Raw genomic sequence first — 17,533 nt, forward strand, 5'->3', positions numbered from 1 at the left:
CATCATTCTCAAAGCCCAGAAAACCTTCCAGATTGCTCACAGACTACTCTAGGCCTTGTTCACACCCCATGTTGGACTGTTCATGCAACCGTATTCAGCCAAAGCCCCCTGAGAATTAACTGTGCAGGGAAGTCAGAGGGGAAAGGTACTTTATTTCTCTAGTGGTCAGGAAAGGTCTGGGCCCCTTGCAGAGGAATAAAGGGCTGGGTGGGTTCTAAGGCCCAGAATTTGCTTCCTCCTGGTTGGGAGGAATGGGGAGGCAACTTTCTGAAGGAGGTGATATGTGTGAACTAGGCACCAGGATACTAGAAAAATGTTGCTAGAGAAGAGGGGAAGGCCTTTGCAGGCAGAGAATAAGAATAGCACAGAAAAGGCCTGGCAGCAGGAAGCAGGCAGGACGTCTGGGGAGCAGTGGGTGTGCCTGCAATGGGGTCAGGGTGGAGGGGCAGGAGTATAGAATTAGATGGATGTTTTCAAGGATTTGGGACCTCTTTTCTTTGGTTATTGTTTGACACATCTGAAAAGAATGCATACACAAAGAATTATCATGTGAGAAAGCATTAGTTGACACTAAGGTAATAATTAGGATTTGCAGAAGGTGGAAAAAAGTTACCTAAACATTTTTAGCAATTGGGAACTGCAACCAAAATAAGCCGATAACATCCCTGTTAACACTTAGGAAGAGCCTTCATTCATGACATCTGGTAAACTAGAGAGCCTCCATTTTCTCTGTTGGAAGGTTCCTCAAATGCAAAACAGAAACAAGGGGAGTCCCTTGACTGGTTCCCATGTTCTTAAGTGTTCTCCCCACTCCTTCTCCAACCTCAGCTCCTCGATGAAGCAGGCCTGCATAACTTGAAAGAGTGTGTTATCACTCCATAGACATCTGTCTTATAGATACCATCACCCTCACATTTCTTCTACATGCTGGGTCTTCAGCTGCATTCTGGGAACACCATGTCACACACTCTTAAGCTGCACATTTATGCTAAGCTTATGAGAGAATGACAGGAAAGACTCTTTTGTCAGATTATGAACTCATTCCATTTAGTGTATTTCAAAAGGTGCAATACTTCCCTTCATTTATCAGTGAAAGAAGTTGGAAATTAACTTCGAAAAATAAATCAGCAAATAACACATTTTCTCAAAAGTCACAGTCACATGTATAGTGCAAGAAATGAGGAAGGGCAAGACAGACTCTACCCACATTCGTGAGTTTCATCAAACACCCAAGGGTGGAGAGAAAAGGCAGCTTTCAGAAAGGACTGTGTTATGGAACGAGGCAGGTGGGGAATGTGTTTTCTAAACTAGATCTAGGAGGTGGAATGTGGAATCAATCTGTCCTCCTCCCCTTAAGGACTGTCCACTGGTGAATAAATTTTTTAAAAGACTCAAAAATAAACTCCTCACACACAAACACCTGCAAAAAACAAACAAACAAAAACAAGAAAAAAAAACAGCACTAAGAGGTCCCACATTACTCTTGAGGGGAACCAAGGAGCAGCTTAACAATTGGCATTAGTGTGCTAGAGAGTCATCACAAACATGCCTTGCTTTTATGCAAGCAAAAAATTTTTTGAAGCAACAAAACAAACGAGCACTGATCACTTTTCTGACAATAAACAGTGACTTAAGTAACTAGTATTGGAATGGGGAGGGGGAACCATACCCATGAGCCTTGTCTTGCAAGAGTATATGTTGGTAGGATTAGGCATTTGGCATTATTGCAAAGAATGAACTTCAATTTTTTTTTTTTTTTTTTTTTGGAGACAGGATCTTGCTCTGTCACCCAGGCTGGAGTGCAGTGGTGAAATCTGGGCTCACTGCAACCTCCGCCTCCTGGGTTCAAGTGATTCTCCTACCTCAGCCTCCCAAGTAGCTGGGATTACAGGCATGCACCACCACACCCGGCTAAGTTTTGTATTTTTAGTAGGGATGGGGTTTTGCCATGTTGGCCAGGGTGGTCTTGAACTCCTGACCTCAGGTGATCCACCCACCTCAGCCTCGCAAAGTGCTGGGATTACAGGCGTGAGCCACCATGCCCGCCCTAATTTTTAATCCTTAGTTTGACTTAAACCTTGCTTTTACTGTGATGGCAACACAAGCTGAGCTGAAAGGGCTCAGGAGAGCTGTTCATAGCAGCACACCCCTGAGGCTCTTCTTTGGCTCTGGAGGCTGGATTAACTGCATTCTTTAGGCCCTTCTCTGTGAGTGCAGAATGCTCCACGTACTCAACAGCCTTCCAGTCCGAGGCCAGTCTGGAGTGATAGGCTTCCATTTTTTGTTCTTGGCAAGTTTCACAAGAGTAGAGGGATCATCTGTGAGATGAATTTGGGTCTTGACAAGAAAGGAATCTTTGGACAGTGGTGAGTTAGAACAGGCATCCACTTTTCTTTCACATTTTTGAATGAGGATGGAGATACCACTTAAAAACTGACTAGAAAAACATCTGTTTGTGGATACTTAGCGATTGTAATCTTTTATAACCCTCTTGCCCAGAAGCGTCAAAAAGTCCAAGAGCATATGACTCTCCACCAACCATAACCATGACGCATAGTTGTTAGAAATAGTTGGTATATTTTCAGATGTAAATTTGTTTGTTATGTAGGATATCAGTAGATCTGTTTTACCAATGGCATCATTGCTCACAACAGCACACTTAATGATCTGCATTGCTGAAATAGTTTTGTATTTACTTTAAATATTTCAAACTCGATGTTGACCTCAGCCTTTCCCTGGGGCATGGCGGCACTCAGGACCTCTCTCCTAGACAATGCTGGCATTGTGGTGGACCTTGGGCCTCTTGCCCTACCCTATCATGCTGTCCTCACCCCTACTCTTCCAAAGACTGTGACTCCCAAGGAAATGTACGCTTTGTGCCCTGAACCACATGATAATCCCAAGCTTGGTTCCAGAATGCAGTCGGCTTGGTGTGAGATCTTCTATCTCTGGTTTTCATCCATGAGGAAGGTTCTGCCCATTGACCCAGAGGACTCTCTCTGACACCTAAGCTTCCTTATTATAAATGATGACTTCATATTTAAACTTAAATGCAAACAATACTAATTTGAAAATAAAAAAGTATATTTCCATGAAGGCTGTGTGCTCTTGAAGGTCAGAATGTTTCTCCTTTCAACCTACATTTCCTACGTGTCCATCCTTGGTAAAAGAAAAAAAAAACAGGCTGAGTGTAGTGGCTCGTGCCTGTAATCCCAACACTTTGGGAGGCTGAGGCAGGAGGATCACTTGAGCCCAGGATTTCGAGACCAGCCTGGGCAATATAGTGAGACCTCATCTCTACAAAAAATAAAATAATCAGCCAGACATGATGGCACATACCTATAGTCTCAGCTACTCCAGAGGCTGAAGTGGGACGATTGTTTGAGCTGGTAGTGAGCCATATTCATGCCACTGCACTCCAGCCTGGGGAGATGCTTTCTCAAAAAAAAAAAAAAAGAAAAGAAAAAAGAGAAGAAAAAAATGACTCCCCTGTCTACATGGATCTTGGAATGGGAAGGTGGGAAGACCATCAGTGAATAGCAACAATCATGTGATCTGTCCTGGGACCAAAGAAGTAGGAATAGGAGGGAAGGGGAAGCGGAGAGAACAACCATTTCTGGGTTCTGGAGGCTTGAAAATGCCTGGCATATTTAGGAATGCTGACATAGCAAAAGAGGCTGGGAAATAGGCAACAGCTAGCTCTTCAAGGGCCTTAGATACAGTGCTAAGGAATTTGGGCTTTCTCCTAGAGACCAAAGGGAGCTGTTGAAGGTTTTAGAATAGGGGAGGGATCCAAGCTGGGGAGGCTCCAAGAAATGAGGGTGGGATTCTGCAGACCACCATGGCAGACTGCAGACAGAACCATCCACTGTGGGAGTTAGGGCTGAGGAGGATGACTGGCATCCCACGTTGGAGCCCTCTTCATCTCTACCACCTGCAACATGACAACACCATGAGAGCTTGGACACATCTCGGCGCCTCTCCAAGCCTCAGCCTCTGCTGCTGCACAAAGGGAGTGATAAGCCATTATGGGGTTAGAATGAGGATTTAATGCCATAGCAGGTATATAAACTGAAGAGAGGTAGTGAATGGTGGCTGTTGACCAGGCGTGCCAGCCTTAGAAGACTCCGTGGCTTGGCGCTCATGCCCAGAGAGCACTTCACCCCCTTGTGTCTGAGCTGTCTGCCACCAGCTGAGAGCTCTGTGAGCACAGAGGCCAGAGCACAGCCTCACCCTAGATAACAGGTGCTGAGAGCTTCCTGTGACACAGCCACTGAGCTAACCATGTTACAAGTGTTAGTTCCTTTCACTGTATCAGGTCATACTATGTAGCATATTTTATTCACATTTTGTAAGTGGGAAATCAAGACACAGACAGATGGGCTAACAGGGTTAAGGTCACACAAAGCCACTCAATTCTGACTCCTGAGCCTGGCAACAGTAGGCCTTTATTACTAGTTATTTTAAATGCCATCTTACTGAAAGGCAATCTGTGGCTGCTAGACAAAAACTAAACAGGATAGAACTGGCTGGAGCAACAATTTCAAGTCCCCTGTCCTTCCCCACTTCATTCCCAGGAACGATCAGTTCATCACTTGATACATGTTGAAAGTTCTTGAAAATTAACAGTTGTCCTTGAGAACAGAAGTATGAGCACAACAGTAACTCCTGGACTGGTTAATTTCTTGCTAAAAGTTATTTAACTGATGGTGATTGGTTAATTAGCTAGCTGTAGGCATTAGTTTATTTCTTCATTTATTCATTCATTCAGCAGACATCCTCTTAGCCTTTACTCAGATTCATTCCCTGTCTAGGGCAAGAGAGATGTCTCAACTCCACCAGCTGCCATCCAGCTGTGGGACCGAGGGTTAGCTGCTTAACATTTCCTTTCTCAGGAAGATGATAAGTGAAGGATTATTATTAGAATTCTGTGAGATCATGCATGTAAAGCATTTAGCAAGCACCTAGCACAGGGTGAGCGCTTAGAGGTTGCTGCTGGGAAGCTAGAGGAGAGCTCGCATGATGGTTCCCCAACAAACATTTGTGTGTGGAACTGAGCTGTGTGCAAGAGGCATGGCGGGACTCCCTGAGGGGCCCACAACCCAGTGGGATGGGGGTCAGTCAAGTGAGTCAAGTGCACATTCAGCAGACATGCGTACAGAGTGGTATGGACCTAAATATCTTCTCCTCTTGGTTTCTTAGGCTGTGAGATTCTCTCTACAGATCTTGGGTGGATTAGCATTCTCTGTGTCTCTCTCTGTCTCACACCTGCACATTCTCTCACTCCCTCCCTCCCTCTGTGTGTGCATGTGTATGTGCGTGTGTTCCTCTGATCTAATCGCCTTCCTCAAGGCATGTGTGAGGGCTTCTTAGGATTCTGATTGCCTGTTAATGGTGGGTATTTCAGGGGGATTTTGCAGCCAGGTGGAAAAACATGGAGAGGCCCAAGTGTGTCCCAGGGGTGCCCTGGCTATGGGGAAGCGGCCCCATTTGTTAGGAAGCACCAATTAATGGTCTGTCACGGGGTCCCAAAATTTGCATCTTTAGTGTGTCAATAATTTTACATGGCATCTCCAGGCCAAAAGAAATGCCTAACAGCTATATGTATTAAGCCATTAAGTTCAAACAAGTGTTTATGTCCTAACAACTTAGTAGTTATTTTTTGGAATAAACACATACGTTGATGGAAAAATATTTTAATTTTATTCTTAAGCACAATAACTTACTGATAGGCTGTATGCACTTACTAGGCATTGTACAACTTCTCAGTCCTTGAACACTGCCGCCCTCACTTTCTCTTCCACATTGATTTTCTGTGGCATTTGCTTTCACAAAAACTGCCAAAAGCACTTTCCTATAGATATGATGTCAGATTTCACATAGATATGATGTCATTGGAAGGAAAGTAGCGTGGTCTCACGTTGAAAGTGTGAACTATCCTGAGCTAGTAGTTTGTGTGATGTCAGAGAGATGTCAACTTGTATTTCCCTTTAAAACCTGAAATGCCCTGCCATGCTCAGTGAGTTCACCATGGTGCCCCGGAATGCCTCAGTACACAGTTTGGGAACCATGAGCTCCTTCGCTGAAGGGTTTGTAGTGGGCCAGGTGGTGTAGGGCTTGCCCTCCGTGCAGCCCCTGGACTCACATCTGCCTGTGTCTCCTTCAGTTCAACCTGGTTTGTGATCGGAAGCATCTGAAGGACACCACACAGTCAGTGTTCATGGCTGGGCTCCTTGTTGGCACCCTCATGTTTGGGCCCCTCTGGGACCGGTAAGAACCTTGCCCTGCCCACTCCCTGCCTAGCAAGCTCGTCAGCTCTGGCACAGGCCCAAGTCCCCCTTATGCCCCTCACACTGGCCTTTAGGGCAAGGCCCTCCTCCCCCTACCCTCAAACGGGGCTCAGGGAAGGGCCGTGTCTCCTCCCTCACAAAGAGACCCCAGGACAGGGCTGGGCCCCCTTGTGGCCTTCTCCTCAGATGCCTTCCGGGAGGGACACTTCCCATGGACCTGCCCTGTTTCCTCAGGATTGGCCGCAAGGCCACGATCCTGGTGCAGCTCCTCCTCTTCACCCTCATCGGCCTGGTCACAGCCTTTGTGCCCAGCTTTGAGCTCTACATGGCCCTGCGCTTTGCTGTGGCTACTGCCATCGCTGGATTTGCCTTCAGCAATGTCACCCTACGTGAGTGTCTGGTCCTTGGAGCCTTCAGTCACAGGGTGAGGCCCAGGGGTCTGGGAGGGCCATGGCCCCAAATGGCCTGTGGAGGTCTTGTCAGGTACCCCACATCTGAAGTGGTCGCACTGGTGCTTCCTGTGTTGGCCCTGAGGCCCAGCCCCCACAGGGTGGCACCTGGGAGTAATGTGGAGTGAATGGCAGGGATTAGCCCTGTCTCAACCTCTCCATTCCCACAGTGACGGAGTGGGTGGGGCCCACATGGAGGACGCAGGCCGTGGTCCTGGCCCAGTGCACCTTCTCCCTCGGGCAGATGGTGCTCGCGGGACTCGCCTATGGTTTCCGCAACTGGAGGCTCCTTCAGATCACTGGCACTGCACCTGGCTTACTGCTCTTCTTCTACTTCTGGTGAGGAAAATACATGCCAGGAGCAAGTCCCCCCCAAGTTAGTTGTGTTGTGGTGGGATTGGAGTGCAGCGCCCACGTTCACGGGACAGTCAGAGGCGAGTCTGGGAGAGGAAGCCTGTTACAGCTGGGTGTGGGGTTCAGTTTGCACTGGAACAAGCCAGAGAGCTCCCTAGGACTCCAGGCCCCAAGGTCATAGCTATTGCTGACCCACAGGGCTCTGCCAGAATCTGCACGGTGGCTCCTGACCCATGGGAGGATGGACGAGGCGAAACAACTGATTCAGAGGGCAGCCTCGGCCAACAGGCGGAAACTCTCTCCGGAGCTCATGAACCAGGTACTTCCAGCAGGCCCAGGCCCAGAATCAGACCCACGTGGACCTTCCTGCCTGGCCTCTCACTCTGCTTCTTCCTCCCAGCTGGTCCCAGAGAAGACAGGCCCCTCAGGGAATGCCCTGGATCTGTTCAGACACCCCCAGCTCCGGAAGGTGACTCTGATTATCTTCTGTGTCTGGTGAGTGCCCAGAGCCCAAGGACAGAATCACAGGGCTGCAGCCTCCTTGGTGTGTGTCGTCAGAGAGGTGGGCTGGTGGCTGTCTGGATGGGATGGTCTCTCCCTGGCTGTGCCAGTGTCCCCTGCTGTGACTGCTGACCAAGGCAGGCTCTCCCTCTGGGTGGTGTCTCGTTGCCCAGCAGCGACAAGAGCCCTTCATTACCTTGTAGGTTTGTGGACAGTCTGGGGTACTACGGCCTGAGCCTCCAAGTGGGGGACTTTGGCCTGGACATCTATCTGACGCAGCTCATCTTTGGAGCCGTTGAGGTGCCTGCCCGCTTTTCCAGCATCTTCATGATGCAGAGGTTTGGCCGCAAGTGGAGCCAGTTGGGGACCTTGGTCTTGGGTGGCTTTATGTGTATCATCATCATCTTCATCCCGGCAGGTACCACCCCATTCCCCCTCACCCGCCGGCTGTCAGGGGCTAGACCAGTGGCCATTGTTCCGCTTCCAGGAGTAAAGGCTTCCCGGGGGTTTGGGTACAGAAGGGGTGGGGAGCTTCAGTGGATGGGGCCGGCGGCAGGGCCCAGGTGATGGGACTGTCTACCCTCTGCCAGATCTGCCTGTGGTGGTCACTGTGCTGGCTGTGGTGGCGAAGATGGCCACAGCTGCCGCCTTTACCATCTCCTATGTGTACTCTGCCGAGCTTTTCCCCACCATCCTCCGGTAAGAACTGCAGTGTGACTCCTGCTCCTCTGCTGCTGAGACTGATTTGGCTGTCCCTCCTTGGCCCTCACCCCATTCCACAAATAGCTGACAGGGCTGGCTCTGGGGCAGCAGTGCTGGGCAGGGTCCAGGACAACTAGAAATCTAGACCAAGCCCTCAAGCTGTCCCCAGGATAATGGAGGACAGACAGGCAAGCAGGCCACACCCTGGCGGTCGGGACAGGAATATGGGACACATCTAAGAATGAATGGCCCCAGAGAAGGATGTCTTCAGGTGGGAGGGTGGTAAGGATGTACAGCCTCCTGACTTGAGAGTTGACAGACGAGCAGGAGTGTAGCAGGCAGAGAGCAGGAGCTGGAGGCAGGAGCAGAGAGCAGGAGCGCTGAATGGGGTGGGTGAGGCTGGAGACCCTGCAGACCTTTGGGGTCTGGGCTCTCCCGAGAAAATATACTGGGGTGAAGCTGAGGCCCAGAGTTGGGCCCAGGTCTACTTAGCTTGCCCTGGTCTTCTCCCAGGCAAACAGGCATGGGGCTGGTGGGCATCTTCTCACGGATCGGGGGCATCCTCGCACCACTAGTGATTCTGCTGGGAGAGTACCACGCTGCCCTCCCCATGCTCATCTACGGCAGCCTCCCCATTGTGGCCGGCCTGCTCTGCACCCTGCTGCCAGAGACGCGTGGCCAGGCCCTGAAAGACACCCTCCAGGACCTGGAGCTGGGGCCTCACCCATGGTGAGCTGCTTGCTTGCTCTGAAACCACGACCTGGGTCTCACATTGGCCACGCACACTGTATGCCCAGGCCTCCACCTCATCACTTGTCCACTGTTACCTAGAGGCTAATATGAGGTCCTCCAGAACCACAGACATCTGGCTGGCTTTAGTTCAGATTCCCCTTACCTTGAGAAGGGGGGTGGTGAGGGACACTGTCATGGGACCAATTCCTGGACAGCCAATGACAGTCTTCTCTTCCCTCTAGGTCCCCCAAATCAGTGCCCTCAGAGAAGGAAACAGAAGCCACAGGAAGAACTTCCAGCCCAGGAGTGACCTTTGTGAGCAGTACATACTTCTGATTGAGGTCTCTAAGAGCTAGACTGTCAGCATCAGGGAGCTGCCTAAACACCTCCTTGGATATGGCCAGGACCCACAGGGACACAGGGCAAGACCAGCCTTGCTTATGGAGGCAGCACACCACAACCTGGCCCATGGCTGTCACCTCCTGCTGAGCCCAATCCCGGAGGTATCTGGGACAGGACCTCTCGGCCTCCTTCGCGTTTCTCATCTCTGGAGCCCAGCCCCCAATACTCTGTCTGGGTTAGGATCTTGGGTATGTCTTGGGATTAACTTGTCCTCTAACAATCTTCACAAGGTATGGCTCTCTTGATCTCCTCAATCTGGAGTCCCCTGCCCTCAAAACACAGTGATGCTCAGAACAGAACACAAGGTAAGCCCTTTCCAAGTTGTGGGGACAGGAGGGGAGAGGAAACAAATGTGAAGTTGTGGACTTTACCCAGGCAGGTGGATAGAAAGGCTGTGGAAAAAGGGAAGGTTATGGTTCCTTCTAAGGGATGGATCAGATCCCTCTGGCTAAGGTATGGCCCCATAGGTCACTGGGTTGTACAGAGAGAAGATTTCAGTTCAGCCTAAATCAAAATTTCTACCATGGATTCACTTCAAAGATCGCCCAACCCCCCCCCACACACACACACACTCAGCTCATGCCTAACCTATGTGTGGCTTAGGGACCAGCTTGGGGAAGGAGAGGAGGTTTGTTCTGCTCCCCCCCTTACCCTGCCTCCTCCTGCTCATGCTCAGCTGCTTCTGGACCTTCCAGGGCCCATGCAGGGTGAGGGAAAGGGCAGAGGTCTTTTCACCGAGCTGCTGCTGGTTGCAGTTCTTTGTGGTGCACATTGGCTAATGCCAGTTGGTGCATTTTGTCAGGCTTCTGAAAGCTGCCTTTTCCACAGGGCATCTTCATGGGCTTCTCAGAGATCCTCTCAGGCCTTGGTATTGTTCCTTAGAATGAGCAATATGCTCCCAATGCACTCCCAGCTCCTCTTAGGACCCTTCTCCAGCCCCACCCAGCATTGCTCCCACAACTTCTCCTACAGCTGGAAGCCCCGACCTTAGAAGAAGATGGCCTTCTTGGCTGGGTGTGGTGGTTCACACACTTTGGGAGTCTGAGGCGGGCAGATTACCTCAGGTCAGGAATTTGAGACCAGCCTGGCCAGCATGGCAAAACCCTGTCTCTACTAAAAATACAAAAATTAGCCCGATGTGGTGGTGCATGCCTGTAATCCCAGCTACTCAGGAGGCTGAGGCAGGAGAATCGCTTGAACCTTGGAGGCAGAGTTTGTAGTGAGCCGAAATCGCACTATTGCACTACAGCCTGGGCAACAGAAAGAGACTCTGTCTCAAAAAAAAAAAGATGGCCTTCTTGGATGGGCGCCCATAAAGAGACCTCAAGCCAGACTGCCTTCCTCAGCACCTCCTTAGCCCACAAGAACACCATATATAATTGTGTCACCAAATGGTAGAAAAAGAGCTTGCCTGGCCACTGCCCCCACCTTGCCCCAGCTAACCTCCCACTAGGGAGAAGGATCCAGTCTCTCTTCTCACAGGTGCCCCAGCCCCTCATGCTTGCTCACCTTCTCCTACATGGCTGGGTCTGGGTTGGGCGTAGGTGCCAGACCAGTTTCCTGTAAACCCAGCATGGAAGTGTCCAGCACCTCTCTTCCAAACACGTGGATATTTCTCACTCACGGTTCTCAGCTTTGAAACGCTGGACAAAAGCTCTATTTAGCTTCCTACTGTGTGCCCATTCATGGTGTCCTCTTGGGGAATACTAGCAAATCTTTCTGGGCACAATGTGTCTCCCAGGCTGAAACTGCCAAGGGGTGGGGAAAACCAGATAGAAGTGGGGAGAGGGCCGTTTCCCAGCTAAAGGCAGTTTCCCCCTCTAAGATGTGGACACGTGCTCCCTTCAAGACGGAATGATTGTCATCCCCAGGAAGAGATCGGAACGGCCAAGTCTGGCTAATTTTTGTATTTTTGGTAGAGATGGGGTTTCGCCATGTTGGCCAGGCTCCTGACCTCGTGATCCGCCCACCTCGGCCTCCCAAAGTATTGGAATTACAGGCATGAGCCACTGCGCCTGGCCCCTGGAGACTTTTTCTTTTCTTTTTGGGGGGATTATGGTTGGTTGGGGAGAAAGATTTTTTTTTCTGTGTGTATTTAAAAGTGTCCTGTGGTTTGCTCTGATGAATGGGTAAGTGTCCTTTAGCAGTCACTGATGAGAGGTCGGCTGCTGAGGCCTCTGGGACCCCAAAAGAGAAGATATGCAGCCTGATCTTGACTGTACTCTGAGAAGCACAACAGAAAAGGGGCCTTACTGGGCCAGGCAGTGGCCGGCACATATTGAACCACCATCCCCCAGAGGGTGTTACAGAACACAGAACAGCCCGGATCTGAGGGACCTGCTAGCAGTGGACCCATTACTCAGTGCTATGGTTAGCTTTGTGGGGTCGGTGGAGGACTCAGATTTCAGGCCTTGTGGGCGGGAGCCCTCCTACTCTGGGCCTCAGCCTTTCCATGTTAGAATGGATGATTTCATAATTCCCTTTACATGGATCCATGATAATTCTAATCTCATGTGCTCTGGCTGAGGATAAAAGGCAAAGGGGTCCAGCAATCTGCCCCCAAGTTCAAGGAAGATAGGAGAGGCATGCCAACCTGCACCCAAACCCCAACAGCCCCCAGCTCACTGCCAGACACAGAACAAGGCTATCTTCAACCCTGGTCCTGGCTCATGCTCTCCTGGGCTGTGGCTCACTCGCTTACCTGTTCATGGGCCCACCGATCTGCCAGGGAGATCCCACATCCCGTGCCCTGCATGCTGGACCCAAAGATGCACACTTCTTCTGTAGCCATCAAACTGCTCTGCAGAACTTTGGGAGAAGTGCCATACATGAAGAGGAGAGGACATGGTTGTATTAAACAAGGCAGCTGACCCAGTGTATGGGGGCAAAAAGCCCCCCTGAGGACAGGCATCTAAGAACAGAACCAGAGACCAGGTGAAGAGAAGGTGGGCAGGGGGTGCAGAAGAGCTTTTGAGGTGATGACCAGCAGTGGGCAGGTGCTGCAGCTGGAAGGAATCCTGGGAGTTTGAGGAATCAGACACAGGTGGGGCTTGTGAGACCATAGCCTTAATTTTGGACTTTGTTTTGAGGACAATAAAGCCACTGCTTTTCTTTTTTCTTTAAGCAAGTCCATTAAGATTTGTATGTTTTTTAATTTTTAATTTTTCTTAGAGACAGAGATGCTATGTTGCCCAGGCGTGTCTGAAACTCCTGGGCTCAAGGGATCCTCCTGCCTGGGCCTCCCAAAGTACTGGGATTCCAGGTGTGAGCCACTGTGCCCAGCCATAGATTTGTATTTTAAAAATCACTCTCTATCTGAAGAATGTGTTGGAGGAGGGTGAAAGTAGAAGCAGATGAACCAGGCAGGACATAATTACAATGATAAAATTAATTAATAGCAAGCATTTATTACCTTATTTTATCCTCACAACATTCTGACGACAAAGTGGGCTGGTGGCAGTGGAACCGGGGAGTGGCTGGATCTGAGAGCAGGTTTGGAGGAAAGCCCTTTGATTGGCTGCTCTCTTGGCCTGTGTCCTGGGTAAAGAGCTTGGCCCTGGGGCTCCCTTGGCTCTCCCCAAGAGCAGCCCAGTGGCCACCCCCTTCAGGGCCCTCTGAGATGAAGACCACTGTACTGTGCATCTGCGTTCTCTACTTCAATTCTAAAGTCTAAGATGCCCCCACACTTCCCCAGCCAGCTGCTCTTCTGCATTGACACAGTCCCCACTGACTCCAGCAACACTGACCTATCCCCCATCTCAGCCACTTCCACCACAGGCGAAACCTTGTGTCACTGGAACAGTGGCTCCAACGCCGGCAGGGGCACCCATGTCCTCAGCACTGCTTGGAAGGTGCTCTACCTCCTGCCTCTTCCTCTCTCACACAGGAGAGAGGGTGATGGGGAGGCTGCTCCCCACCATTACAGCTTCTCAACCACTACCCCTCCCACTTGTGACACCTCCTGTCATGGAAACCTGTCTCTCTTCCTGGCTCCCACCTCTTGGCCTCCAGATCACAGCCTCATCCATCCAGAACTCCGCTACCTGTCTCATAGTTGTCCTTTCCACTCCAACCCTGCCATCAGCTTAGGGAAATCCATCTCTACCTCCAAAATCTCAAGAATTTCTGGCATATGAGTGCATAGATGAATGAATCTCTAACTGACTTCTCATGCTCTGACTCCAGCACCCTATCCTTCTGGCTCATTTGTCTTAGTCAGTCGGGCCCCCCATAATGAAATACCACTGACTGGGTGGCTGAAAAGCAGAAATTAATTTTTTTTTTCACAATTCTGGAAGCTGGAAGTCCAAGATCAGGTGCCGGCATGGTCAGGTTCTGGTGAGGGCCCTCTCCCTCCTCCCTGGCTTCAGATGGCCTGGTCTCTCTGTGCCTCACATGACCTTTACTCAGTGCACACACGTGGAGGGAGAAAGAATTTCTCTCTGCTGGACCAGAACTCCTGGGCTCTGCCTTAGCCTCCTGAATAGCTGGGACTTCAGGCGTGCACAGTCACATCTGACATCTCATCCTCTATTTATGAGGCTGCTAATTCCATCCTGAGGGTCCCACCCTCCTGACCTAATGCAATCTTACTTACCTGCCAATGGCATACCATCATATTGAGGGGTAGGGCTTTGATAGGTAAATTCGAAAGGGACATGAACATTCTTTCCATGATACCATCCTTAGCCTCATTGGCCCCTATGGTCTGTTGACCCTTTTTAAAATTAAAAAGCCATCATTTAATTTCCATTGAGAGATGGCAATTATTTCTGCCTCTGTTGCCAATACTCTACACTTTAATCCTTTTACCATTTGGTTGTGCCCAACTAGCAAAGTCACAGCAGCAAATGAGCCCAATGATCTGCCTTTTCTTTCCCTGCCTCCCAGACTGCTGGCCATTGCTACAGAGAGTCACATGCTGGACAAGTCGGTTCCGCTATGAATTAATGATCACCAGCCTCAGCTGGGTCTTTAACAGTGCCCAGCGCTCCTGCCAGCTCTTTCTAGTCCACTTGTTTTCCAGCCCTCCCCCATGGCTATCTCTACCCTCCACTCTGCACACCTCCCATCCTCCCACCTTTTAGCGGATCGCTTCTCCTTCTTTTGGAAATCGGAGAAGCCGTCCTCTGGCAGCTCCCCAAACTTCCCACCACCAAATCTTTAACCTACTCCTTCACCAGCCCTTCTGCTGCTCAGAGATGGCAGTGAAGCCACTGAGCAAGGCCATTAACTCTACCCCCATAAGTGCTGGGAGTTGCTGCTGAAGGTCGGGCCTTTTCCTCCTTCAGCTCTCTTCTCCATTTTCTCTGCCTTAGGCAAGGAGACTAGGGATCAGGCATGTGGGTGGGGAGCCTCTGAACTGAATTTGCTTTTGCCTCTTAAGTTTCTGTGGAGATGAAAGAGTATCGCTCCTTCTGGGGTTTTCCTGCTCCCAGATGTCTTCAGATGAAGCAGGACTGGTGTCATCTATGGATGGTCCACGCCGTTTTTCTACAGAGGTGTCTGGGGTCTGAGCCAGGACAGGCCTTGACAGTTATTAGTCTGGGAACCAGGAAGAGGCCAGCTTCCCAGGTGCCCGGGGCCTCCCTGGGGCTGGCCCTTGCTCTGTGGGGTAGAGATGGTGGCTTCACTGGACCCTAGTTGTGTATCTCCTTGATTTTGCTCCTCAAAGTTTAGGGCAATGGTGACTATCAGTCCTGAACATTTAGTCCAGGTGTGTGAAAGCGAACCTATGCCCCAAACAGTTAGACACCAGTGACTAACAGAAATTCTTGAGTTTGCAGGATGGCAGATAAGAAAAGAAACAACTTGCTGAGACGCTGAAACTCTCTCGACTTGTAAAACAAAACTAAAATAGGTTGGAACCAATGGGGCCAACTAGAGTCTGTGCAGAAGCTGCTAGCTGACATCACAGCCTGAATTTCCACTGCGTGTTTCATTCTCACTCCCCCCGTACCTGCACATGTGATCTATGAGGTGGCATGAAGAGAACCGCACATGCCCCAGGACTTTCCAGGCCTCCTCTTTCCTTCCACCAATCACCTGCTAATCTCAGAATCCCGACACCTTTTCTAATAAAAACGCTGCCTTAGCACCAGCCCAGGGAGACAGATTCAAGCTGCACTCCTGTCTCTGTGTCGGCCGGCCTATAATTAAAAGCTTTTCTTTTCTCAAAAACCCAGTGTCATAATATTGGCTTCTAGCACATTGAACAGCAAGTCCCTTTTGCCTAGAAACAATTTGACCCTCATATTTATTAGTTTTCTCAACCCGTAACCAAGGGAAACAAAAATGACCTCCTAAATTTTTAACAAAGGCAATCAACATTTGTAGCTGGTATGAATATTTGTTCTGTAAACTCGTATCTGCAAGAAACACAGTGTTTCTTTAGACTATGAGCCTCCATCTCACTGAGCTGATTGGAAATTCATCTCAGCTGTTACTGGAGTTCTTCTCTACCCAGAGATTAGGCCAGAGAGTTCTGGGATCTTTTTTTTTTTTTTTGAAAAGGAGTCTCACTCTGTCACCCAGGCTGGAGTGCAGTGGTGCAATTCTCTGCTCACTGCAACTTCTACCTCCTGGGTTCAAGCAATTCTCCTGCCTCAGCTTCCTGAGTAGCTGGGATTTCAGGTGTGCGCCACTGCACCTGGCTAATTTTTGTATTTTCAGTAGAGATGGGGTTTTGCCATGTTGGCCAGGCTGGTCTTGAACTCTCGACCTCAGGTGATCCGTCTGTCTCAGCCTCCCAAATTGCTGGGATTACAGGCGTGAGCCACCATGCCAGCCGAGTTCTGGGATTTTATGTAACCAAAAAAAACCAAAACAAAGGGGTGCTCCCTCCCTGCTCTTCAGTCTCACTGATGGCTGCTGGGTGCTCACTGTGCTGTCTGCTTGGTCCCTGTGGCCCCCAGAGTGCTGCTGCTCAAGAGTGGGGAACTCTGGGGGCGGTGAGGGGCTCGGACCAGCCACTGAGACACCCCGAGGGAGGTCTGGTGAAAGTGGAAGGATCTGATGCCCCAGATACCAATAAGATTGCAGTGCCCTGCCCCCAAACAAGTGAAGGTTGAGCCACAGGAAACTGCAAAATAGCTGTAAGTAGGCTTCCCTGTGATTAATACTTCATTGTTTTTTTCCAAATATATGAAATTCTTTTAATTTTTTTTGTGTCTTAGTGTCTGTGTTAGTCCATTTTCTGTTGCTTATAATAGACTACTTGAAACTGAGTTATTTATAAAGAAAAGAAATTTATTTCTTACAGTTCTGGAGGCTGGGAAGTCCAGGGTTTAGGGGATACATCTGGTAAGGGCCTTCTTGCTGTTGGGGAGTCCCAAGGGGGCACAGGTGAGGGAACTGAGCAAGCTAGCTTGTCTTTCTTCCTCTTGTTATAAAGTCACCAGTCCCATTGTCATAACTCATTAACCCATTAATCTATTAATCCGTGAATGGTGATTCAGGGATTAACAGATTACCCTCATGACCCAATTACATCTTAAAGGCCCCAACACACTACCACACTGGAGATGAAGCTTCAACATGAGTTTTGGAGAGGACAAATATTAAACCATAGCAATGCCCTAATTTTGCTGAGGTCCTGAGTACATGCTGTACTGGTACAAGGACGGTCTGCCTTGTACCAGGCCCTGTGCTGATTTTCCTGTCCTGCCACTTTGGCCTCCCTTCCCCCAAGCATGAAGCTTGAAGCCCTGTTCCTGCAATCTGGCAGAGGAGGCTTCTAGTTTATGGGGGAGATGGGTCAGATACCAGCAGCTCTGACCAAGGATGGTTGGTAGGGAAGTGTCACAGAGAGACAGAGCAGAGGTGAGTGGGGTAGGGCCAAGCTGTTTCCAGCTGTGGGCTCAGGAAGGCTTGAAGGATAGTTGACAAATGAGTGATATCTGCAAGGACAGGAGAATTTCTGTGAGTGGAGATGGAGCCCTCATGTGGAGGAAACAGCCTGCACAAAGGAACGGGCGGACGGGGGTTGCCGTTTGGCAGCTTTCCTGACCTGCCTTGCCCCTGGAGGCTGCGGCCAGTTGTGCCCCGGAGTAGAATGCTGCCCCTCACCATTCCCAGCCCACCCCAAGGACCTCCCCACCCCAT

The 17,533-nt window shown here is 50.0% G+C and overlaps 1 protein-coding gene and 1 pseudogene across 1 annotated transcript in view; one reads left to right on the forward strand and one right to left on the reverse strand.

Moving 5' to 3' along the window:
* Window positions 1-17,364, forward strand: part of LOC105480200 (solute carrier family 22 member 13) — a 29,397-nt gene extending 12,033 nt beyond the window's left edge. The window contains exons 2-10 of the mRNA XM_011738753.2: window positions 6,167-6,270; window positions 6,525-6,679; window positions 6,910-7,078; window positions 7,292-7,412; window positions 7,494-7,588; window positions 7,798-8,012; window positions 8,185-8,293; window positions 8,810-9,025; window positions 9,271-17,364. Of these exons, the coding sequence (XP_011737055.2) occupies window positions 6,167-6,270; window positions 6,525-6,679; window positions 6,910-7,078; window positions 7,292-7,412; window positions 7,494-7,588; window positions 7,798-8,012; window positions 8,185-8,293; window positions 8,810-9,025; window positions 9,271-9,364 (1,278 nt within the window). The 3' untranslated portion in view covers window positions 9,365-17,364. The remainder of the gene's footprint in view (window positions 1-6,166; window positions 6,271-6,524; window positions 6,680-6,909; window positions 7,079-7,291; window positions 7,413-7,493; window positions 7,589-7,797; window positions 8,013-8,184; window positions 8,294-8,809; window positions 9,026-9,270) is intronic.
* LOC105480199 (cell division control protein 42 homolog) lies at window positions 2,072-2,673 on the reverse strand (annotated as a pseudogene).
* Window positions 17,365-17,533: the final 169 nt, after the last annotated feature.

The sequence above is a fragment of the Macaca nemestrina genome, chromosome 2, assembly GCF_043159975.1.
Source record: "Macaca nemestrina isolate mMacNem1 chromosome 2, mMacNem.hap1, whole genome shotgun sequence".
NCBI lineage: Eukaryota > Metazoa > Chordata > Mammalia > Primates > Cercopithecidae > Macaca > Macaca nemestrina.